This window comes from Squalius cephalus (assembly GCF_949319135.1).
Source record: "Squalius cephalus genome assembly, chromosome: 12".
NCBI lineage: Eukaryota > Metazoa > Chordata > Actinopteri > Cypriniformes > Leuciscidae > Squalius > Squalius cephalus.
Window position 1 is genome coordinate 18,926,933 of NC_137133.1, and position 24,500 is coordinate 18,951,432.

At 37.1% G+C, this 24,500-nt stretch overlaps 1 protein-coding gene across 2 annotated transcripts in view; it reads left to right on the forward strand.

The window, feature by feature from the left end:
- tiam2b (TIAM Rac1 associated GEF 2b) overlaps positions 1-23,873 on the forward strand; it is a 50,340-nt gene extending 26,467 nt beyond the window's left edge. Inside the window, exons 6-26 of one of the 2 annotated variants that reach the window (XM_079887811.1) lie at positions 64-288; positions 1,071-1,256; positions 1,413-1,562; positions 4,973-5,032; positions 6,622-6,792; positions 7,038-7,142; positions 7,564-7,642; positions 9,186-9,275; positions 9,376-9,591; positions 12,336-12,421; positions 15,026-15,199; positions 15,329-15,397; positions 15,490-15,615; positions 15,884-15,992; positions 16,107-16,286; positions 17,476-17,594; positions 17,669-17,777; positions 17,884-17,939; positions 18,739-18,829; positions 19,115-19,202; positions 21,325-23,873. In XM_079887811.1, coding sequence (XP_079743937.1) covers positions 64-288; positions 1,071-1,256; positions 1,413-1,562; positions 4,973-5,032; positions 6,622-6,792; positions 7,038-7,142; positions 7,564-7,642; positions 9,186-9,275; positions 9,376-9,591; positions 12,336-12,421; positions 15,026-15,199; positions 15,329-15,397; positions 15,490-15,615; positions 15,884-15,992; positions 16,107-16,286; positions 17,476-17,594; positions 17,669-17,777; positions 17,884-17,939; positions 18,739-18,829; positions 19,115-19,202; positions 21,325-21,868 — 3,033 coding nt within the window. In that variant the 3' untranslated portion in view covers positions 21,869-23,873. The remainder of the gene's footprint in view (positions 1-63; positions 289-1,070; positions 1,257-1,412; positions 1,563-4,972; positions 5,033-6,621; positions 6,793-7,037; positions 7,143-7,563; positions 7,643-9,185; positions 9,276-9,375; positions 9,592-12,335; positions 12,422-15,025; positions 15,200-15,328; positions 15,398-15,489; positions 15,616-15,883; positions 15,993-16,106; positions 16,287-17,475; positions 17,595-17,668; positions 17,778-17,883; positions 17,940-18,738; positions 18,830-19,114; positions 19,203-21,324) is intronic. The other variant, XM_079887812.1, reaches the window with a different exon arrangement.
- The last annotated feature ends 627 nt before the right edge of the window (positions 23,874-24,500 follow it).

Here is a 24,500-nt window from a genome sequence, read left to right on the forward strand (position 1 = left end):
TCCACATTGTTGACTCTTGGCTGGATGTTGTCTCTTACCTCACACCTCTTGCCTCACCTGCAGGCTGCAAACCAAACAGACCTGGAGAACTGGGTGACAGCCATCCACTCTGCCAGCGCATCACATTTAGCTAAGCGTCAGGGGAAGGAAGACACTCTACGTTTGCTGAAGAGCCAAAGCAGATCTCTCCTGCAGAAGATAGACATGGATGGCAAAATGAAGAAGATGGCAGAGCTGCAGCTGTCCGTCATCAGCGACCAGAAGAACAGGAAGGCTATTGAGAGCCAGGTAAGGAACAAAACGGATGTGTGTGTGGATGTTTATGCATACATGTGTGGTTTGTTTCAAAAGATTAAAGGCCAAAATCAAGTAGTTCAGAAAGAGTGGTTTGCTAAATTGGGCACTTTGGTCATTGATGTCTGTGTTTGAATAGAAACCACACCACGTGCCTTCAATGTATCCGAGTATGGTACATGCATTTAAACCTGAAACCCCCATTCATGTCCTGCTGTAATTCACATTATTTACATTTACTAGATTTTTAAGTGATATGGGTGTTGTGGGTTGTTGTTAAAACATTGCTTTGCTAAGATGTTCTGTGTGATTCCTAGGGCATTGCTAGATGTTTGCTTGGATGTTATAGGTAATTCTTGATCATAGCTACTGTGTTCTGGGTGTTGCTAGAGCTTTTTTGTGGTAAGTTTGGGTGTTCTGGGAGGTTGGGAGATTGCTTCCTGGCCCAAGTCAAAAGAGCCTAGGCCAGGTCTCCATGATATTCTGATCCCCACATATAGTTCATGTCTTTGTTTCAAATTAAAAATCTCCCAGATTTTACCTTCTCACATCTCTCCTTTCCTAAATAAGCCACACAATTTTAAATACATCTAGTTTTCTAAATATGTCTAAGATGCAAATCATGCATGACAAGTGCCAAAGTCAAACTTCAGTATTATTTTAAAGAAAATTCTATACCAGCATGCACATCTATGAGACAATATAATATTTAAAATGTCTATAGCTTTCTCAATTGTATTTGTCACATTTCTCTCTCCTATATCTCTGACCCACAGATCCAGCAATGGGAACAGAACCTGGAGAAGTTTAACCTAGAGCTCTTCCGCATGCGCTGTTACCTGGCTAGCCTGCAGGGCACAGAGCTGCCTAATCCAAAAAGCCTGCTAGCCACTGCTGGACGCCCATCTAAATTGGTGCTTGGTCGTCTGGGAATTTTCTCTGTCTCATCCTTTCATGCGCTGGTGAGTATCCGTCACATGCTTTCAGGGTATTTTGTAAAATACCAAAAAAGACCTCATTAAAACAATGTACCTTTGAGACACACCACTAAAATTCAATTAAGATGGTGGAGCATTAAGATTCTGAGAATTGTTTTAAATGAGCTTGTGTTTGTGCAGATATGCACTCGTGATGAGGCCACCCTGAAGAGACGATCTCGCTCTCATCCTCGAGGTATGCGGAACAAACGAGGACTACTGTTTTCTTCACAGAAGGGATTGGACAGTCTGACCAAACACAACTGTGAAAAGAGACAGTCCCTATCCCAGGTAAAACTGAAGTTAGTGCTTCTCTTTACAAGTCTTTTGTCAGATTGTAAAGGAAAGTTTGGGAACCTTGTATTTTGAGACTTGCCAAAACCTAACAATAAAGGATATAATTAGGATAAATAAAAAAAGGAGAAGTTTCCCTTAAATTCTGTTAATCCTAATTGAAATGAATCAATATGTACAAAAAGAAGTGTGAGTCTGGATTAGGCGTTTACTCTGAGGTTTACTGGCCTGTGTTTATGACTGCAGCACTGAATACTTGTTTAAGACATAGGTCTGTTTTACTCATTTAGTCTCACAGTAGCATGTTAATGCTGTCCACAGGTGTCAGGGTGGGAAACACTGTCACACTCACCGGATAAAACAAACAACCACTCATCAAAGTTTTCTCTAGAGGTCAAATGGCAGAAAAACACACAGTGGCCCTGTTCCTTTCTCCCGTCAAAGTGTTTGGGGGCTGTTTTGGAAATACTGTTTCTGGATCAGTTCTTGTAATTAAGCCCAGATCAGCATTCCTTCTCTGAAGGGCTTTTGTTAACACAGAGCATGAGCTTTAAATCCACATGTATGATTATGTAGACGGCCTCACGTGAGATCGGAGCCGATCGCTCAGCGGTTTCAGCCTCATAATGATCCATCCTTAAATGGACCAAATCTGGTCAAAACAGCCCCTAATAGTGCTTGATTCCAAAGACGGGAATTACCACAAGCTGCATGAGGTTAATTGCTGCAAGCTGGGAGCAGTCTGAGAGGAGAGACAGCTTGTGATTTGAGTGCACAAGACTTCCACCACACAGATGTAGTGTCTGATGCTGGGTGATTCAGCAGGGATACAGGGGGCAGTGTGATTGTTTCCAGAGGGGTGAGATGCTTTAGTCAGAGTCAAGTCAGAGTTGTTGTCCCACAGATAAATGGCTCATTTGTGGTATTGCTACTGTTCTATGGATGTCCAGCTCTTATAGACTTTTCGTAACATTTTGAAGTATTAATATCATTCCATTATTGCACCTTTGAGTAATGCCTATCGCGATTTGTACATTGGCGATGTTTGCAATATTTCAGTATAACTTGCAATCCTAACGTCAACTTAAGTTGTGATCACATTTACTATTGATCACTGAAATTTTGCAAGCGAAATGCAGTCATTTTTTATAGGAATCTGCACAATTGCGAGTTTCAAATGAAGGTGAAATAGTTCCTCACACAGATTTTGCTTGTGCTAAAGCTGTGGTCACACAAATTTGCCACGTTCACTAATGGGAAAGCTGCTTGGTTTTAAAGTGACTTATGCGTGAACATTGCTACATACAGTACATCATACAGACCTTTTTTTTGCCCACAAAATATAGTTGAAATTTCTGCATCGAAATTAGCCTTGTAAGATACGTTAACCACACTTGTGAGGATAAAAGCTAGCCTGGGTGCCAGCCCGAACCCCGCCCACAAAATTTTTTGGTCGGGAAGTTCGGTCTGGACTCGATCCATTGAGGAGTAATTATGCTCGGCTCCTAGAAGGCCGAGCCAATCAAATTGCCAGGGCGGGCTTTAATCGATGATGGACAGATGATCTGCGGTTACGTAATCACTCACGTCACCAAAGAGCGCTTGATTTGAATTAGTTTACAACAAAGACGACTGCAGCTGGAGAATTGAGATTTCACGAGTTCACATTTACAAATAAGTCAGATAGAATAAATGCGTAGGCTATATGAGATGTCACGAGTTCACACAAATAAGTAAGATAGAATAAATGCGTATATGACGTGCTGTCCGAGGAGAGGGCTGTGGGCTCGGTAGCCATAGGCTACCGGGCTGTGTTCCTGGTTGTGAGAGAACAAGACGAGTGAGGATTCGGGGTGGTGGAGGGACCGAGGGATGCTGAAAAACTGTCAAGGAGTGTTGTTAGGTAAGTTGACAGAGTGAATATGCTTCCTCGGTAACGTTAGACATGGTATTGTTTGATGACAAGTTGATATTGGATTGATTATTTGTACGTGCTCCTCCCGAACTTTGTTTATGAAACATCATGTGTAGATTCCGCCATCGCGTCTGTTATAGAAGATATCCACAGCGCATTCATTTTAAAAGAGGATCAGAGAGCCGCGCCCGCGACATTTTGTTGGTTGAAAATATGAATGAAGGACATGCGTCATTTACTCCGTTGCTCTGATTGGTTGTAGGTCTATCCAATTGAGTGCAGAGTTTTTTTTTTTCCTAGTTCGGTTGAGACACGCCCCATAATCAAATCTCTATGGAGTGGTATCAGACTCACATTCTGACTAGAATTTGAGTATGACGAAGTCAGGCTAGATAAAAGCTATTTCTCTCATGTAAATATGAGTTTTTGTTGGACCATAAAAAGCAACAGGATTTGTGTTGGTTACTTGGTTGCTTGCTGAGTCAGCCAACCAATAGTTAAATCCCAGTCCTAAATCCTGTTTCTCATAACTTATTTCTCATGTATATTGAACATCAAAAATCTTATGATTGTATCACATAATGGTATAGTGTGTTCAGTGTGGACAGACAAAATAGCTTGTCACCTGTCACTTATTGTAATACAGCTGGTTTGGACATGGAGCAATGCATCCAGAATGTGTTGCGACAAGCTTTGTGAAAAACATAATTTAAGATAGCCGCTGAATTTCGATTGTCAGATTGAATACAATGCTAAAAGGTATTGATAAAATAGAGGATTTAGCCAATATTTGTGTTATATGTCTGTTTTGAGTTTATTAGAGTATTGTGTTGTTAGCTTAGCAACATGCTAACATCAGATTATGTTGTGAATTGCAAGAAAAAGTCGAGTTTCTTGTGCGCGTCTGACTGAAGTTGACTGTATTGTTGCTCATGAAGAGTGTTTCAATGAGGTCCTTTGTGAGGTTTAATTTAAGTTAGAATACTAAGAAAGTAGCTAGCTGTCTATGCAGACAGTGATGCACCTCACTGCTCAAACAAAGCTCATGTCAATTTTGATATTTCAGGTTTTGCTTTGAGGGCAGGGCATACCCTTGTCTGTTTGTATAGACTACATCCTTATATAAGTATGTGTTTGTACACGCACACAGTGTTTATGTGTTAGCATGAGGACGCATGGGTGTTTCGGGTGAGGGGAAGCCATGTCTCCCACTCTGCCCTCAAGATTAAGGCTGATCCATCCGTCAGCTTTCATAGATCTATAATTTTAGCATCTTCCAGACCTCTCATTATTTCCCAGCAAACCTCATGGTTATTTCTGCTGTGATCTACAATCAGAATAGTATCAAAGCTGGCGCCTCAGATCGATGGCTTCTAATTAAGGCACAGAAATGCAGAACATGCTTCTTTTTTTAGCCCAGATGCTGCTCCGTATGTCTTATGATACGTGCGTTTAATTTTTCTGTATATGTGTGTTTGTGTTTGTGATGCAGATATTTGAAGGATATTCCTCTGGATCATTTGGTCATCCATCCACGCAAAGCAGCTCAGAGGTAATTACACCACTTTAACATTACTACACATCATAATGTAACAAGTGAGAATCCATGTTAGCCCTTGTGAAAATGAAGTGCACTAAACTGCATTAACTGTGCACTTCAAATCGGAAAAGTGCTTGCAGATAATATTATATTAACTCATGATTATATTTCATAACACATTTACAATTTAAAAAATTGGAATTTGCAATAATGTGATATTAAAAGATTTACTTTAAAAGCACATTTTAAATAATCATGATTAACAAAATAATCTTTTGTTGTGGTTTAAAGAAGTACACTTATTTTGATGTGTTGACTAACATAATAAAGCACATGTAAAGTACTTGATTATAATTGTAACTGTAGAGTATTTTTTCGATTATATTTATATTGATATTACATTTAAAGTTAATATTATAAAGTATTTAAATATATGAGTCATGACACAAGTTTCAAAGTATATTTTAATTTACCACAAAGTGGCAGTACATTCGCCTGTATACTTAAGTTCAACTAATTGCATTTAATATAAATTTAAACTATAATACATTTTCATTTCACTATAATACAATTGCAATTACGTATTTCAGAAAACATTACATTGTTTACACTGAAGAATATTCTTTTAAAATATATTATTTCCATAGCAAGTACTTTTTTTGAAGGCACTTTATCTCATATGCAATTAAATTGTTTTGTTCTTGATACTTTTTGTCCATGCAAAAAATGTCACAGTTTTTTTTAGCAGAAAAAAACATAGGTATGGCTCTGATTAATTGTATCACCGCACATATATTGTCCCCTTAAATTAGGGGTGGCTTGACTGTTGTTTTATCTTATCAGTAGACTGTCCTTAGCAAGCAACAGTTTAAAAATAGCATTGCAAAGTCTGTAAAGAAATCTTATGCTTTTGCACTGTCAAATCCCCATATTGAGGCTGCAGCTGAAGGACAATAGAATTACACTGAAAGATCCTCCCCCATTTCTCCACCCCCTGATCTGTTTGCACTGCATAATGTCAACAGATCAGCAGGTTGTTGTGACAGCTGTGTGAGTCGAGTCAGTGAAAAGGGACGTGACCCCCCTTTCTCCCTCTCTCACAGAATAAGGATCCACAATAGTGTTGCTGGCACCTGGCTTTGACCCAGCATGAGCAGAGACAAGCTTAGGAGGAAATTTTCCCTCACATTTTGTTTGCAGCTGTAAATGTAACACAGTGTTCCAGCGTCAAGTTACTTTAATGTCCTTACTGAAAGAAAAATGCTGGGTGAAGTAATCATGCTAAGTGATGTTTTATACAACTTGCGTACTTGAGTGGGATTTTGGACTGATGAGATTTCCACAAAAAAACTGTGCAATATTAACAACCTGTTTTGTAGTGAAATATTTTGTTAAATGGTGCTGTTCTTGACATTGTTTTGACTTGAAAGTCTATTTTCATATACACAGGGAATCAAAACTGAAAATTAAATAATTATAATTTTAAAGAATAAGTGATAATTGAATGTAATGTTTTATGTAATGTTATGTAATTGTAATTACCATCTATCTCTATACTAGAACTTTATTCACTTTTGGTCCTTTCTATCTCTTTGCATCAGCAGAAGCTGGACGTCTTTACCAAACTGCATTTACCAGCGCCACCTGAAGGTCACCCGTGGGACTGCAGCCTGGAAAGCCGGGCTTATATGCTCATGCCGGACGGTCAGGTCATCAATGTGCCGGTCAAACGGGACTCTCTGGTTTCTGATGTTCTCTCATTGGCGTGCAAGGTAATTCATCAGTCACCTCTCACAGAGATCGTGACCTGGACACATGAACAACTAAAGTTCATGCGTTAGAATTTTCTGTCGTTTGTGGTCTGGTTCAGACCTCGTGAAGTGGCAGGAAGACTCCACACTAGCTTGAGGTCATCACAGGATGCATGTGCTTTGAGATCATTCAATAAATCATTACACATTCTGTGCTCCATAATGCTCACCACATGAATATAATAGTGGATGTTTTTTTTTTTTAGGTAAAGCAGCTTGACCCGGCTCTGCACTGCCTGCACATGAGGAGACATTTGGGACACGATGTGGAGAGAAGCACTCCAGCGCCAACAGACCTGCTGAGGACCCTGGTGAGACTAAAACACACTTTATGAAGCAGATTGTTCAAGCTAAACTCCAGCCACTGGTTTCACAGACAAGACTAAAATGCATGTTCGAGCTGACTTGCACTTACATATCTTAAAATATTTTGTCTCAAGATGCACACCAGTAATGTTTCATGTTTTCTAAGGCATGTTTATTAAAGGTATTAAAATGTCCTAATTAAACTAAGGTCTAATCCTGGCTTAATCTAAGCCCTGTCTGTGAAACCGGGGCTATATATATTAGCATTGACTGCAACAATGACCGACATTGGCCATCTAAAACTAGACTGGAAGTTAAGCAGGTCCAAACTGGTCCAAAGTTGTTGTTTTTTTCCTGTTATACACACTTATTTCAAAAACCTTGTTGTATTACACCGCACAATGATGTTCTGCTCTTGTTTAACAGGTCTATGATGAACTGGAAATTTGGCCACTCAATGTGTTGACCATAAACATGTCCCGTCCGGACACAACCATAGATTTTGGTGAGTAACAGCATGATCAACAAGAAAAGGAATAGCTCACCCACAAATTAATATCATTTACATAATTTCCTCACCCTTATATTGTTCAGAACTTGTATGACGTTCTTCAGAGGAACATTAAAGATTTGCAGAATATGCAAGCTGCTCTATTCCATACACAGACTGAATTGACCTTTCAAAAAAAAAAAAAAAAAATCTAATTTGTGTTTGTTGAAATATTATTGTGTGCAATAATGTTGTGTCATGATGTGTTGCTCAGCCCTTGTGAAAAAAGGCCCATTCACACCAAGTACGATAACCATAAAGATAACTATATTAGTGTCCACATGTTCAGTTTATTCTAAACGGGCTGCGGTTTATGTCGTCTGTCGCTTTAAATGCTCGAGCTCTTTAAAGCAGGATGGATTCTGATTGGCTGTCCATGTTTTTATTGTTCATCAGCTGGGAAAAAAACATTGTGAAAGTAATTCCAACGATATCGTTCCTCTCTGCCATTATCGTTGAACTTGTATTGTGGACTCTGCAATTCTATATATTTAGAAAGATTTTTAGAATTATATCTTTATCTTTATAGTTTTAGTTATCGTCTTTAGGGTAAATGGGCCTTAAGAAGTGTGCTTAGTTTGTGCACTTGTTGCGAACTTCAAATGTTAAAAGAATATCTTTAAAAAACTGTACTTGCGGATAATATAATATTAATTTATAAGTGTAAGTACACTTTCATGACTGTTTCTTAACACACTTAAGTACACTCTTAGTACACCTTTTTTTTTTTTTTTTTTTAAAGTGGTGGTTAATAAAATAATTTAAATCATTATGTTTTAATGAACTTTTGTTGTGGTTTAAAGTTTAAATGACTAACATACTAAAGCACATGTAAAGTACTTAATTATATAATTTTAACTGTATTGTGTTATTTGACATAACATTTAAAGTATATATTTTACATTTCAACTTCATCATTACACAATATTTTTAAATACATGACATGCAAGTTTCAATAGAAATGCCATTGAAGTATATTTTAGCTACCATAACTGCTTTTCAAAGACTGTAGTTAAAGGGTTGTTATGAAATTACATATCAAATGTACTTAAAGTCCTACTTGTGTCAAAAAAGCACTCTTTAAGTTCAAATAATTGCATTTAAAATAAATTAACATTTTAATTTAATTGCATTGAACATACTATTAAGATTCCAAAAACATTAAATTCAGTTCACACCTTAGTATATTCTTTTAAAGTATATTCTTTCCGTAATAAGTACTCTTTTTAGAAGTATGCTTCTTTTTCATAAGGGCACGTTTAATGTCAATGTCAAGAAACATGAAAACTGCTGATGTTGACAACATAATTGAACAATTGCAGGCCAAAATGAGTTTTAAGTGCTAAAATGACTCAGCCTTGGCATCTCCTTTATGTTCGAAGTGACGTGCATGAGTAAATGATGATAAAAAAGTCTATTTTTCTATGAATTCTTTCTTTAAATTTGCCAGTGTGCTGATTGGTTAAAGATAAATAGATGAAATCTGACGTCTCTGCAGGTTTTGCGGTCACAGGTCACGTGGATGGCGCCAGGAGAAGTCATGTCTACGTGAGTGAGGTGAATCCTGAAGGCTTGGCGTTTATCGGAGGTAACATTTCAATATTTCCTTCGCCTTGATAAAATGTCAAATGTTCTGAATGATTGATGATGTTGAGATTTATTTGTCTGATGTATTTTGTCTTTTGCAGGTCTGAGAGCGGGAGATGAGATCTTGACTCTTAATGGCGTGAGTGTGGCCTCTCTCGACCTCGGTCTCATGCAGAGCTTCTTCAGCCAACAGGATCTCCATCTTGTCCTCAGACGTGAAGAAAACAGCTCAGATGAGCAGAGCTCTGTTTGGCCAGACTGTGACCCCAGTGAACCGGATCCGGCCCACATCCTTCACCTGGAGCAGTGGACCACTGGTAGGACAGCAGCTGTCTGTATAATGCACTGTAAACACTACCATTCAAAAGTTTGGATTTGGAAAGTTTTTTTAATGTCTCTGAAAGGAGCTTCTTATCCCATACACAAAAGAAATATATTTGAAATATATTTTCAGTATATATTTTGGAATATGCGCAAATATTTGAAATTGGCCCAATAAATATATTTCACACTTAACATCATATATTTTTGTTATATTTCAGAATATATTTCAATGTATTTGGAATATATGCCACATATATTTTGACACTTTTGGGGACCCATACAGAAAAAAATACATTGAAATATATTCTGAAATATAACAAAAATATATGATGTTAAGTGTGAAATATATTTATTGGGCCAATTTCAAATATTTGCATATATTCCAAAATATATACTGAAAACATATTTCAAATATATTTCTTTTGTGTATGGGTATGCTCACCAGGACTGCATTTATTTGATAAAAAAATACAGTAAACAGTCATACTGTGAAATATTATTCAAATTTAATGTCATACTTTAGATTAGGGTCCAGTTCTCACTATTAACTATGACTTTTGCCTCAATAAACTCCAAATCACTGCTTATTAATAGTTGTTAAGTTTAGGTATTGGGAAGGATTAAGGGATGTAGAATATGACATTAATATGTGCTTTATAAGTAATAACAACAGTCAATATCCTAGTAATATGCATGCTAATAAGCAACTAGTTAATACTGAGAATTGGACCCTAAACTAAACTGTTACTGAGCTTTTTTCTCTTTTAATATATTTCAAAATGTTAGGGATGCACCGATATGAACATTTTGGCCTGATACTGATAACTGATAATTCTTTATATTTGAAAGCCGATAACCGATATATTGGCCGATAAATCTAAATCCAAATTTTTATATAATTTTTGAGAGCCTGATTACAAAAACAAAAATCACACCATTAACAACCATGACACAAGCACACAATTATGATATTCTCATTATAATTTTATGTAGCCTATATGACAGACTTGCGCAGCACATCTTGCACTTAACTGTATTTTCCTTTATTGAAGTGATTCCAATCATATTTCCAGCAATTCAAAACCATCATGGTGAACAACGCACATCTGAAGTGTCTCAGCTGAAGGAAATAATCCATTATTTATTGGCTTTTATATATTGGCCAAATTTTCTTATCGGGCCGATAACGAAAACATTAAAAATGATCAAATATCGGCCGATACAGATATGGTGGCCGATATATGGTGCATCTCTACAAAATGTAATTTATTCCTGTGATCAAAGCTGAATTTTCAGCATCATTACTCCAGTCTTCAGTGTCACATGATCCTACAGAAATCATTCTGATATATTGATTTAGTAGTCTCAGCCTCAGACGTCAGACCCACAGCCGAACATCTGATGCACAAGTTTTACACGCCGGTCTGTTATTGTTGGGACATTGACGTTAACTGTGATTGGTTGCTTCACATGTCATTCAGACGGCCTCTCTCGGTCCTTGACCAATGAAAGCTGCTCTGGCTACACGAGACTATTGATTTAGTGCTCAAAAAACATTTCTTATTATTGTCAACATTGACAACAGTTGCATTTTTGTGGAAACCTTGATTTAAAAAAAATAAATAAATCAGGATTCTTTGATCACTAAAAACTTCAAAAGAAAACAATCTTACTGACTCAATTATTGTACATCTTTGCACATTAAATCGCATGTGCCCTGCTATTGCTGCAGAAACCCTACATGACCTGCAGAGGGCGACACACTTCTCATTTGCCTTTTGACTCTTTTTGGGGTTCTATATATTTCTGAAGTGTCATGAGCCTTTTTTTATGGGGGGTGGGGGTCTATCAGTGGTCGTAATGTAATGCCCTTTTCCTAATTTACTGCAATTTTCCTTAAAAAAAAATTATGAATATATATATATATATTTTTTTTTTTATATTTTTTTTTATATTTCATTTCATTTTATATTTCATTTTATTTTATATTTAATGTAATATTTACTTATATATTTTTTTAAATAAAATATTTATATATTTTATTAAATTTTATTTATATTTTATTTAATATTATTTCATTTTATTTTATATTTCATTTCATTTTATTTTATATTTAAAATCATATTTAATTTACTTTTATATTTAATTTTATTTCAATTTTTATTTGATTTTGGAAATAGCATTTCAAATCAATTTGGCCAGCCCTCGATCTGAAAGCGCAGACTGCCTGCAGGGCTTGTGGATGTCTGAGACTGTGGACGGCCCCTGGCTCTTTATACACAATGAAATGACTCCCGCTGTTTTTATGATGAGAACCTAATGACGGACGGCTTGTTTCACAGCATGATGCTGTCAAAATGCCCAGACATAAACTATTATACCACAGGGCCGTTCACAGACAACAAGGATGTTATTCCCTGCAGGATGGTGTTTCTAGATGAGGTTTGTAACATTATTCTAACCGTAAGCCATGTAAGGTTTTCCCATTTGATGCGATGCCAAGCTTTGCAGAATCCGACACAAGTGTCCTGCTGAAGTGGACCTGTGTGCAGATTTAGTGAGTTCAGATCAATGGCGGTTAATAAAGATCAAACGCTCTCACGGGTCGGCCTCTCCCAAGAGAGTTAATGATCTTTAAGCGTGTTTATTTCACTCTCTATCACTGTGACCCACCATGTCTTACTTAGGTAAACAGCCTACTCTTTCAACATCTTTTCCACCTCTTTCTCTCCCTCAGATCCACCTCAAGATCAGGAATTTCCCGAGGGCTCCGTGGCGCCTGCTTTGGAGGAGGCGAACGATAAGGCCGAGCGGGGCGGGAAGGTAAGCCGAGGGAATGTCAGAGATTTAGGAGGTGTGTGAGCTGCTTGTGTTGAGAGACTGGCTGGTGTGATCGGGATTACGGTGGGCGTTATGAGGTCAGATGGCGAGAGAGCTGTGCTCAACAGAATTCCACAGTTCTTACTGCACACTTGGCATTTGCAAACAATGTTATTTGACTTTAATTGCATTGGCAGGTTTAAAATGTACACCTTAGGAATGGACTGTTGGAGACATTTCTAGGCTTAGCAACATGTTAAGATTAGCATCTTCCTGCGGTGGACAGTGTGTTTTGGTTCGGTGTCATGTGTTCATGTGTCGTCAGAACAGTGCAGATGAAGATGAAGGGAATTCCTGTCCTCTTCCAGCTGTCATCACTTCATCAGACCCTTAAGGAGATGTTGGTGGGGCTGCTGGGTGACGTGAGCGTGTGTGACATCATTTCTCAGGCCTTTTTTCTTTGTTTTTGTGGTTATGATTGTGTGCACACTTGGTAGCACTTCATAGTAACTTTTAATAATATACTAAACATTATTCATTATATATAAAAACTCTAGTGTCAACTATAAGCAAGCCATTTGTAGAATGTATTTGGGGCAGCAATTTCTGCATAGTATGATTTCTGAATGATCATGTGACACTGAAGACTGGAGTAATGATGTTGAAAATTCAGCTTTGCATCACAGAAATAAATGATAGTATATTACAATATAAAATAATATATAAAATATTTTTAAACTGTAGTAAGATTTCACAATATTACAGATTTTTCTGTACTATAGACAAAATGTATTTTTCCTGGAATATTTGCCATTTGTATGATTAAAAAATGTTTTGGCTTTGCTTGTTTGCTATTTTTATGAAATATATATATTTATAATATATAATATAAACTAAAAGACATATTTTGTTTGAATTTTTATATAGCATCTTATAATTATAGATTTACAAAAGATAATTGTTACAAAATATATTCATTAAAACTACAAATAACTAAATTTATCTAAATTACCTTTTAACTTCATATTTAAAGTATTTTGTTTTTAGAATGTACATTTTGGGGTACAAGACATTTTGTGTGAGATTATAAAGAATTAAACATTTAATTCATATGTACATTTAATTCATACATTGAGAAATCCTTATCCTTAGAAATAATATTTTCAAGAGTTCTCATTAAGTGTTACCTCCATGATTGTATAACTCGTGTTTCTGCCTATTGGATGCACTCAGAGACTCTGGGCCATTTTATCTCATGTTGTTGTGTTCTAGTGGTCTATAATTACTGTAGGCCTTGAAATGATCTTAATGAATTGTGCATTGTGTGTTAAAATGGGAGAAACGTTCACAAACACACTCATCTATGACCTTAAAAAACTCTCCATTGCACTTCATTATGATCGTGCACTCTATGATTGTATTGAGGTTTGAAAAGAGTGAACATTTCATATGGTTTTTTATAATATGTTTTTTTCCCCATCCTTTACGTGCAGAGAGCAGCTCTGCATAGCCGCCCAGAGGGATTCATCCGTTTGTCAGCACTTTATTACACTCTGACAGCACAGATTACGATGACAAATGGCTTGAATTTTCAGCGGTGATGCTGTTTTTTATGCAGCGCGGTGAAGGTGCACCACATGTGCTCTGGAGATAAAGCCTTCAGGAGAGCGTTTGCATTTTTGAGTCAAGCTTTGAGTCAACATTTCTTGCCCTCGGGCTGCTGGAGCCTGTTTCTAATGGTTCGGTTGTTTTACTCAGCAGTGGTGGATTGTATTGATTAAGAACCAGGTTATTGATACAGCATTGAGTGAGTGAATGTGGGTGAGGGCATCATTCATAAAGGATTTGGGTGATGGCCCAGACACAGGCTGTGTTAAAATCCCTTTGATTCCAATACAGTTTGATTCAGTCAGCGTATAAAGTTTAAAACACACCATTTAGCATTTACTAAATATAAATATCTGTCTGCTTTTTTAATACAATGAAATTGCATAGAGGCTGAGGCAGAGTAGCTGTAAAAATAACATTAAATCACCATAAAAGTAATCTACATGGCTCATGAACTACACAAAAAAAAGAGAGATGGATTTACAAGATTTAACAATGTACTTCGATTCCACATCAATCAGATAACGTTTACATCATTGAATTAAGATATTTTGAAGTGACCGAATTAAGTAATAAAATAATCAAAGTGATTTTAAGAACTAACAAATATTTAGCGAGCAACAGCACATATTAGCATGCTAAATGCTAACTCTGCTCAAATATGATTGAGTAAATCTGACAATCTGTTTTCCCATTTTTTCACATTCTGCTTCGTCTTAAGTCACACCACAAGAAACATTAAAAATGACTTACCTGTGATGGCGGCTGATTTTCAGTCCCGTGTTTCTAGGGAATATCCCGGACGAGCCCCCAGATCTCTTTTGTTGTTCACAGAGGTTATGGAAAAGCCAATGGAAAAATCAAATTGGCTTTTTGTCAAGGGAACCAGGGTGATGTGAACTTCAAGTTGGCCTACAAAAACACATCATCCCCGCAGCACTCTATTAAAACACAGAGAACTAAAAGACAAATGTTCTTCTGCTTTTATTTACCTTGTAGAACCCAGAAACGGTGTGTCATCTCTACCAGACGTTCCCTGAAGGATCTGTTCACAGGAACCCTTACTCCACTGAAAATGCCCTTGCCAGATCCTCTCCCCGACACATGTCTGTCACTGAGCGCCTGCGCATGGTTATTCAAGAGCTGGTGGACACGGAGAAATCTTATGTCAAGGTATAAAATCACAGCTGTGGGACTTTAAATGTGTATTCATTGTTTTCATTTGAGACATTAATTAATGCTTAATGCATTGTTCCATATTAACATTGTCATACTGTATCATGTGCGTCTCACATTGTTTAGGACCTCGGATCTCTGTTTGAGATCTACCTGAAGCCATTACAAAAAGAAACATTCCTCAGTCATGATGAGGTATGTTTTGAGGTGTAAAATGATGTTGTATACTAAACTAAAACAGCGTCAGAAATTAGCTAATTTTTGAAAATCATGTCCTTTTCTGGTAGATGGAGTCTCTGTTCGGAAGCCTGCCCGAAATGCTGGACTTCCAGAGGGTTTTCCTACAAACCCTAGAAGAGAGGACCACTTCCTCACCAGACTACCAAGCACTGGAGACGCCAGAGAAACTTAAGGTAAAATATAGTGGTGACATCAAGCCAGATTTTTATGATTAACTGATGCAAGAAATATTCAATTCCTAGTCTGGATCACTAGAATTAAATCACAAAAATAAAAGCCAATTCAAAAATAAAATCTTAATAGTGTATAAATATAAGGTTATCACTTACTGTACAGACACCATGAAGGAATTAGACCTTTAATTTGATTTACATCTGACAAATGAAGTGTTTTTCGGTTTGAGGCACATTTTGAGTCTTTCTCTTTCAATCTCACATCCAGAAACTCCTCTTCTCCCTGGGTGGATCTTTCTTATACTATGCAGATCACTTTAAGCTTTACAGCGGCTTCTGTGCCAATCACATTAAGGTGCAGAAAGTTCTCGAAAGAGGTAAAACATGAACATAAGCCTCATCTGACGTCTTAATTGCATATTTTAACTGGCATCTTGAGCCAAAAGAAGCAGCACCTGGTTTATTTAATTCTCTGATTTGTCTGATGGCAGCAAAAACAGACCGGGCGTTCAAAGAGTTCCTGGAGGCGAGGAACCCCACCAAACAGCACTCGTCCACCCTGGAGTCGTACCTCATCAAACCCGTGCAGAGGGTCCTGAAGTACCCGCTGCTGCTGAGAGAGCTGGTGTCTCTCACCGACCCCGAGAGCGACGAGCGCAACCACCTCACAGGTGTGCGGACACATAGTTCTCCCAATATTCACGCGACTTTCTTTCTTTTACTTCATCCCAGGCACAATTTAGGGCTTTTCACACTTGCACTAGTTAACCCTGGGTCATCCTAAACCCCGGGTAAACCGAATCCTGGGTTATCTTGCTTCACGTTTCACATTGTTCGTAATGTACCCAGGGTTAAAGGAGAACTCCGGTCAATTTTAACATTGAGCTCATTTTATTGTACATTTGGAGTGCTGTCAATACAGAGAACAACTACAAAAATCGGTGTTGCCTACACCGAGTTATTCTATTTTTAAAATTTGCACCCTGTTGACTTCAATGGGGCAAGTACTAAACCTGCTTTTAGGCTCTTAACATCCTTGATGTGTCATTACAAGTGCACAGAAAATGTGAGTGATTCCTTCTGAGTGAACACGAGTGGATCTGACTGCAGTAGATGTAAAAGATATGTATAAAAATGATGTTATTTAAGCCAGCGCAAATACCTGTTTACATCCTGTTTTTCGGTTGAAGTCCAAAGTAGTCGATTGCCGAGTTCACGCGCGTGATCATAGGTAACTAAACCCAGGTAACCCAGTTAATCCTGGGTATTCATAAGTTGCCGTTTCACATTGTACATTCCTAAATGATTATTTGCAAATTTGTGGTGTCAGTGTCATTGATTGGACGAATGCAGCATGTGACTTGTTTACATCATAAAGGCTCTAGCATTGCACATCCTCATATTGTATATTGCTGACAGTACTATCAAGTTTACACTGAATGGATGTATAAAGCTAAGAATGAAACGGTCTCTTCTTGAAGGGATAGTTCACCCAAAAATGACAATTCTGTCATCATTTACTCATCCACAAGATGTTCCAAATCTGTGTGAATTTCTCTCTTCTACTGAACACAAAAGAAGATATTTTGAAGAATATGCATAACCAAACAGTTGATATGCTATTGACTTCTATACTATGGAAGTCAATGGGGCTCATCAACTGTTTGGTGTGAAATTAAGTGTGAAACGTTGCTTTACTCGAGGTTAAAAGCGGTGTTTAGAATGATGGCATCCTGGGTGTAAGCATAATGTGAAAAGCCCTATAGTGTTTAATCCATTATTGATTCAGTTAAGAACTGTTGAGTCAGTTATTGGTTTGAAATAAACTCATTTCTGTGTTTGTTTGTTTTTCTGGTGCAGAGGCATTAAAGGCCATGGAAAAGGTGGCCAGTCACATAAATGAGATGCAGAAGATCTATGAGGACTACGGCACAGTGTTCGACCAACTAGTGGCAGAGCAGAGTGGCCCTGAGAAGGAGGTGCGTACCACTCTAGAATTACTTTTAAATCAATAAAAGGATAATATTATATGACAATGTGTTCTGTGTCTCAGGTCACCGAGATCTCCATGGGAGAGTTCATCATTCACAGCTCGGCACTCTGGCAAAACCCTCTTCCCTCTTTGGGCCGCATGAGAAAAGACCCTGAACTCACCCTCTTCCGTAAGTCAGACCGGATGCATTGGAACTATAAAACCGTTGCGGTTTATGGTGTGCAATATCTGTGTTATTAAAAGCTCAGTGCACTAATGTGTTTTTATTCGTCCAGTCTTCAAGAGAGCGCTCATTTTGGTGTATCGGGAAAGCAAGCTAAAGAAAAGAATGGTGAGTTGTGGAATGTAGCACATGGTGTATTTTTATTAGGTCTGTCAATTGATAAAAAACTTGGTTGATTATTTACATGTTAAATTAATTGAATTATTCACATACATCATTTTTTGCAGATGGAAATTCCCCAATTTAAGAACATTATTGGAGCAGATTGATGTACAGTAGCATTGAATAGACAATTAAGAAGTCTAAATTTATTTGATCAAAAATACAGTAAAATAGTAATATTGTGAAAATTACTAATAATTATAGTAATAACTAAACTATAATAATAGTATTAAAACTAGTTTCTATTTAATGTAATTTATGAATTTTTAGCATCATTACTCCAGTCTTTAGTCACATGATCCTTCAGAAGTCATTCTAATATGCTGATTTGCTGCTCAAGAAACATTTCTTATCAATGTTAAACAAAACAAAAACAACAAAATAATTATTTGATATATTGAAAGTTCAAAACAAAAACGTTTATTTGGAATAGATTTTGTTTGTAGTAATGTAAATGTCTTTAATGTAACCTCAGCTTTGCTGAATAAAAGTTTTGTTTTTATATTTTTCAGTGTATACACAAATATGTTACTAGTTTTATTTTTTAGTTTTAGTTTTATTAAGGCTGAAGGATGAAACCTCAAGATTAAATAACAGAATTTGCATGCGGGTCCGAGGTCATGATTAATAGTGTTAATTTTACTATCTCACTAAAGTAACATTAAATTGACAGCTGTGTTTATGATGTTTGTATGCTTTATACTGACAGCTAATATAACAGGCATTTGAATGTTTTTCCTACTAGACTTCTTCACGGCCCGGGGATCTGGATCCTTTTAAATTCCGCTGGCTCATTCCTGTATCATCCCTTCAGATCCGACCTGGAAATTCAGCAGGTGTGTGTAACATGATCTTCCTGTGTAAACTAAGAGATATCTCTGTTGAACATGAGTTTGACATGGATTAAACAGAGGAGGCAGAATGTAGATCCAAGACAGACCAGGAGAAACATGGTATTCAAAGGAGGACTTCAAGAACCTCTTAAAAACATCACATCAGATCTCATCATTTAAAAAATGTGTATCATTAAAGTCTCAAGCCCTTTTAATAGACCTAAACATTGCCAAAATGTAAAATGCAATCCATAACGTGCTTAAACTCCCTTATCTTGCCTCTTTCAGGGTCAGAGAACCCTTGTGTTTGGGAGGTTGTTCACACCAAGTCTGAAGTGGAGGGACGGCCAGAGATGTTCTTCCAACTCTGCAGCAGGTAACTGATATAGAAAGTCAAATAAATAAATACTACTAATAAACTCAAATAGAATACAACCTAGAGAAACTTATTTACCATGAGCTGATTTTTCTAAAAATAAATTAATAAAACAGTTCACGCAAAAAAGAAAATTAACACTTGAAAACGTCATTGATTATCAGAACTATTGCTTTAAGGCAGTTTTACGAACTCAAACATCCCTTAAAGTGTAACTTCGCCGGAACTGACAGAACGGCAGTTTCTTTCAGTTTTTCCCCCTCTGTTTGGCCTAAAGCACTGTCTTCATGCTCATTTTGAAATGTTGACCACAAATACAACGTTTTTTCAGATTATTCATTGCAACGTTCTCTCCATGTTTACGAATCTTTGCAGTCTTTAGCCGCTGCCTACAATGCGCTGGATCCTTCACTGGATTATAACTCACTCCCGCTAAACGTTTACTCTTTGAGTTCTTGCAACCGGGAACAATATAAGTCGACCACATTATGACTAAAAGTTTGCTAAGAAGTATTTTCTTCTAAAGCAAGGGAGTATTCGATAACAGATACATAACAGACTGGTTGAAGTGGCCTTGGACGGCAACATGCCCGGTGCATTATGGGTGTTGAAGTTTTCCTACCTATTTGGCAAAAGGGAAGACAGCAGCATTTTTTCTCTGTTTTCTCTAGTCAGGTAGCTCAGATTAAGGTTTTTTTTTTTTGCCTTTCTACTGTATAGGCAGCCACGTTTTATTGAAATCCCATTTTGCCAGCAGTGAAGTCCCCTTCAATGCAGTCCTGAAGCGTCAACTAGTTTCTCCCCTGTGAAGGCCTCCTTCCCTTCCCTTTACCTCTGTACAGCTAAAACGTTATCGGGATAATTCCTATTCACGTGGCTATGCGGAAGCGATAAATAATTATTTATTATAAATTCTTAAGGCCAGACAAGTAGTTTGTTTAGGGTTGGTTTGTAAAGAAGGACTACACGCCTGCACACATATATATTCAAACGCGCATACCTATAGACAAACACGTGATGCGCATATTACTGTAATTTCCTATTATAACTGTAAAGCTGCTTTGAAACAATCTATATTTTTAAAAGCGCTATATAAATGAAGGTGACTTGAAATGACTAAAATCACTGTAATCCCTTAAGAAAAAGAGGTAAACTTTAGCATACATTTAGAAAAGAGTACTAATTATGAGAATAATATTCTTTAAAAGAACATACTTAAGTGCAAACAATGTAATGTTTTCAGACACTTAATAACATGATCATAGCAATTAAAGTAAATTTATATTAAATATATTTGTAATTACACATTTGTATGTATCACTTAAAATAAATCATCTTTAAATGTAATATTTAAACACTCTTAAACAGATTATTAAAGCCTTTTAAACTCCTTTTTAAAAGTTTAGATAAGTGTGTTCAGAAATATAGCCATGAAAGTGCATTCTCTTAAAGGACACTTAAGTGGCCTTTTATTTCATTTATATAATCTGCAATTAAAGTTCTTTTTAAAAAAAATATACTTTTAAGATTTGAAATGCACTACAAGTGTGCATTGTTAAATACATTAAAGGGATATTTCACCTATTAGCATTAAGCTTTGTCTCAATAGAAACCCGGCAGTATTTTCGAATGGCCGTGCTTCCCTCCCTCATGTCCCCCTGAGACGAGATAATTCTGTATTGTGTGTCGTCATTTTGCGTCATCTGAGGCTTTTTTGTCCAGAGGCGAGAGACTACAGCCAGTAGTAGGAGCTCGTTCCGCATGTTTTCAATACGCCCATAGGGGGTGGGATCTCACGATAAAACGGCGTCTTTTCAGTTTCGAGTCAACTAGTAGTCTAGTTGTATCATTTATTCCGATACTGCCCTCTGTAACCGGTAGGCGTGGCTTGGGAGTGGCCTCGTAGGGCAGCGAAGCAAGTGCATTCTGGGAGTTGTTGTCTTTCATCCACATGAGCCAAAAATACATTTTCTGGCTTTTCTCAGTCTAGAAGGCACCAACTTCTAAAATAATTTCACATTTCTACTACATAAATGACCCAATTTAAATACACATTCATCTTTCCAGCGGTGAAATATCCCTTTAAGCACATTTCAAATGTTCTTGTTTTGTTTGTTTGCAGTAATCTGGAGAACAAGGCCAGTGCAGTGAGGACCATCCGCACCCTCTTGAGAGAGAACGCCAAGCGGGCGGCTCCGGTTGAGCGCCGATTCAAAGATGTAAACTCTAACTTCACCTTCCCCAGGAGGAGCCACCCAGGAGCACTAAGAACAAACTCCTGGCAGAGGCTGCCGCCACAGCCAAAGACTCGAGGCCCGGACGAGGGCCGACTGCTTGACGGATACGCTCATTCTGAGCCCCCCATCCCGAGCCGAGGCGAGAACGCTACTCTGAGCAAGAGCTCCACGCTGTGCTCCCTGACCAGCGACTTGGAAGCTCAACTCCAGAGACTGAACTTTGTAGAAGAACCGCAAGGAATGAGCAAGAGCAGTTCCAGCAGCCTTCAGGGCAGTCAGGTGACTCTGCTGGAGGACTCTCCAGGGCTGGACCTCAACACCCTGCTGGCCAGGGACTACAGTGTGCAGAGCCTGGGATCGGTCGTGAATGAGGATTGTTTTTATGACACAGTCATGGGCATCCAAAAAGCTGCCATTCCCAGCCTATAGGGGAAGTTGGTGCTATGAACATTAAAATGCACTAACACATGATTATCGTGTCTTGATATGAACAGCTCTTACCCAGACAGTTTTATTTCTGTAGCTCTGTTGCAAAATCTAGTGAGCTGACTACTTAGACGGCACATAGTTATGCTGACTCCTGAGGTACTTTGCTTTGGTCAAGTTCTAAGGCAGCATCACATGTGTTCTTCAAGGAATATATATATATATATTTATTTAACACAGAACAACACTACCGGTCAAAAATGTTTGGAAGACTTACAGTAAGATAAGTAATGTTTTTGAAAGAAGTCTCTTATGCTCACCAAATCTGCATTTATTTGATCAAAAATACAGAAAAAAATCCAGTAATTATTACAATTTAAATTACTTTTTTATTAATAGGCTATATTTTAAAATTAAATTTTATTGCTGTGATGGCAAAGCATCAAATCTTAGACTGGAGTAATTATGCAGAAAATTCAGCCTTGCATCACAGGAATAAATTACATTTTAAACTATATTAAAATTGTAAGAAATAAATTGTTTTAATTTGTAATAATATTATAATACATGTACTCTGCAATGATGTAATAATATACGTTTACTGTATTTTTGATCAAATAAATGCAGCCTTGCAAAAACATATATTATTTAATCCCCTCAACAATTAAGAACTAGGAATCTTACAGTCTTTGGAAAACCTGGATATACGAGGATACATAATTTAAAAAAAAAGAAATTTAGACCTGGAAAAGTCTTAAAATGTCATGGACATTTTTATAAAGAATATACATTCGCCAAGCCCTAAAATATTTTTTTCGGGTAGAAATTGTGAGTAAATAAAAATATAAATACTAAAACAATAAATAATGAATGGCTGGAAAGGTCATTAAATAATTAAATTGAGTAAATTCATTGGTTTAAAAGAGTGGGATCGCCGAATAACATTTAGCTCTTAAAACATTCGGAATCTTTCTGAATCTTATTTTAATTATATTTATTTGACTTATTTTAATCTCTGGACACTATGGAAGCTTGTTTCTGCCACGGAATTAAGACTTTTTTTATTTCTTGCAATTATGACTATTTCTCAGAATTGTGCGTTTTATAAACTTGAGAAAGCAAAAAAAGTCAAAATTGAGACTTTTTTTAAATAAAAAAAAATCATTCACTTGCAAAAACAAGCTTTTACAGTACACTCCTAGTTTTTGTGAATAAAAAAAAATATATTTTTTATATTCAAATAGAAAGGTTTCTGTCCCAAATCAGTCACTTATGAGGTTTCATCTGGTTAGTCAGCTCACTGGGGTTTGGAACAGAGCCACTGTGCGAATGAACATCCTGATAATCCTGCATTAAATTCAGAGCAGAGTTTGCCTATCTCAAGGCACTCTGGCCCTCGAGGTCCACTTTCCTGCAGAGTTCCGCTTCAATCCTGATCAAACTCACCTGAAACAAGCTAATCAAGGTCTTCAGGATCTCTAGAAAGCTACAGGCTGGAGAGTTCCATCAGGGTTGGAGCTGAAGTGGATCTCGATGGCCAGAGCGTTCCATATGGGCTGACACATGTATTATTAATACACGAGCAAAGACTGTTTCACTGTATGTAAATACTGTAGCTTTACATACGTATTGCTTTTTCGACAAAGGCTTTTCTCAGCTCAGTACTGAAATGGCTGGGCTAGTTTTTTAAACCCGAAGTCTGAATATGAAATGTTTTTTTTTTCTAAATTATACTTGTACATGTTTCTTACAGACCTTTTGTGTGCACATTTTTAATGTGTGATTTTTTTATTACTATTATTAAAAGGCATGTTTTACATTCCTTAAGTTAAAAACTTAAGTTTTCTTTGTTGTTAAAGCTTGAAAATACTGTTATTACTGTTAAGATATATATGTTGATATACTCTGTTGTCAGTTTTGGCCATTGTAATTTATTTGTAAAAATATATGACTTAACTAAACAAACCTTGTGGAAATGATTTTGTTTTAATATTTAATAAAGACTGTGTTCTATAATATTTCCTGATAGCACGAAGGTCTTGCTAATCTTGATATCCTATACAAAAAAAAAAACATGTTTAAGCAGCAGCAATGCAAGATTACAGTCACAGCTGCTTTTACTGTCCAAACTAAAAGCAAAAATGCTGTGACAACACAATCACAGCCAATCAGATTATGCTTAAGGCCTGTTCACACCAAGAACGAGCTATAAAGATAACTTTAACGATAACTATAACGTCCACATTGGCAGATGATAATGTTCTGTTTATTCTAAGTGCCATGCAGTTTTATCATCTGTCGCTTTAAATGCTCGAGCTTGTTAAAGCAGGATGGATTCTGATTGGCTGTCAATGTTTTTTATGGAAGCTTGTTTTCGCCACAAAATAAAAAATAAAAAAGGTAATTGCGACTTTTTATCTCGCAATTCTGACTTTATAATCTCAGAATTGTGTGATATAAAGTCGCTCCCGGCGCATGGTCTAAAAGGGTTGTCCCTATTCTCTTAATGAGTAATTGTGTGTTTTGGGACTAACGTGCGTTAAACCAATCAGAGTCTCATCTCCCATTCCCTTTAAATGCCAGTTGCGCTCGCGCCACGGCAGATTCGCTAGAGCGCAAACGGAACTGCTCGTGC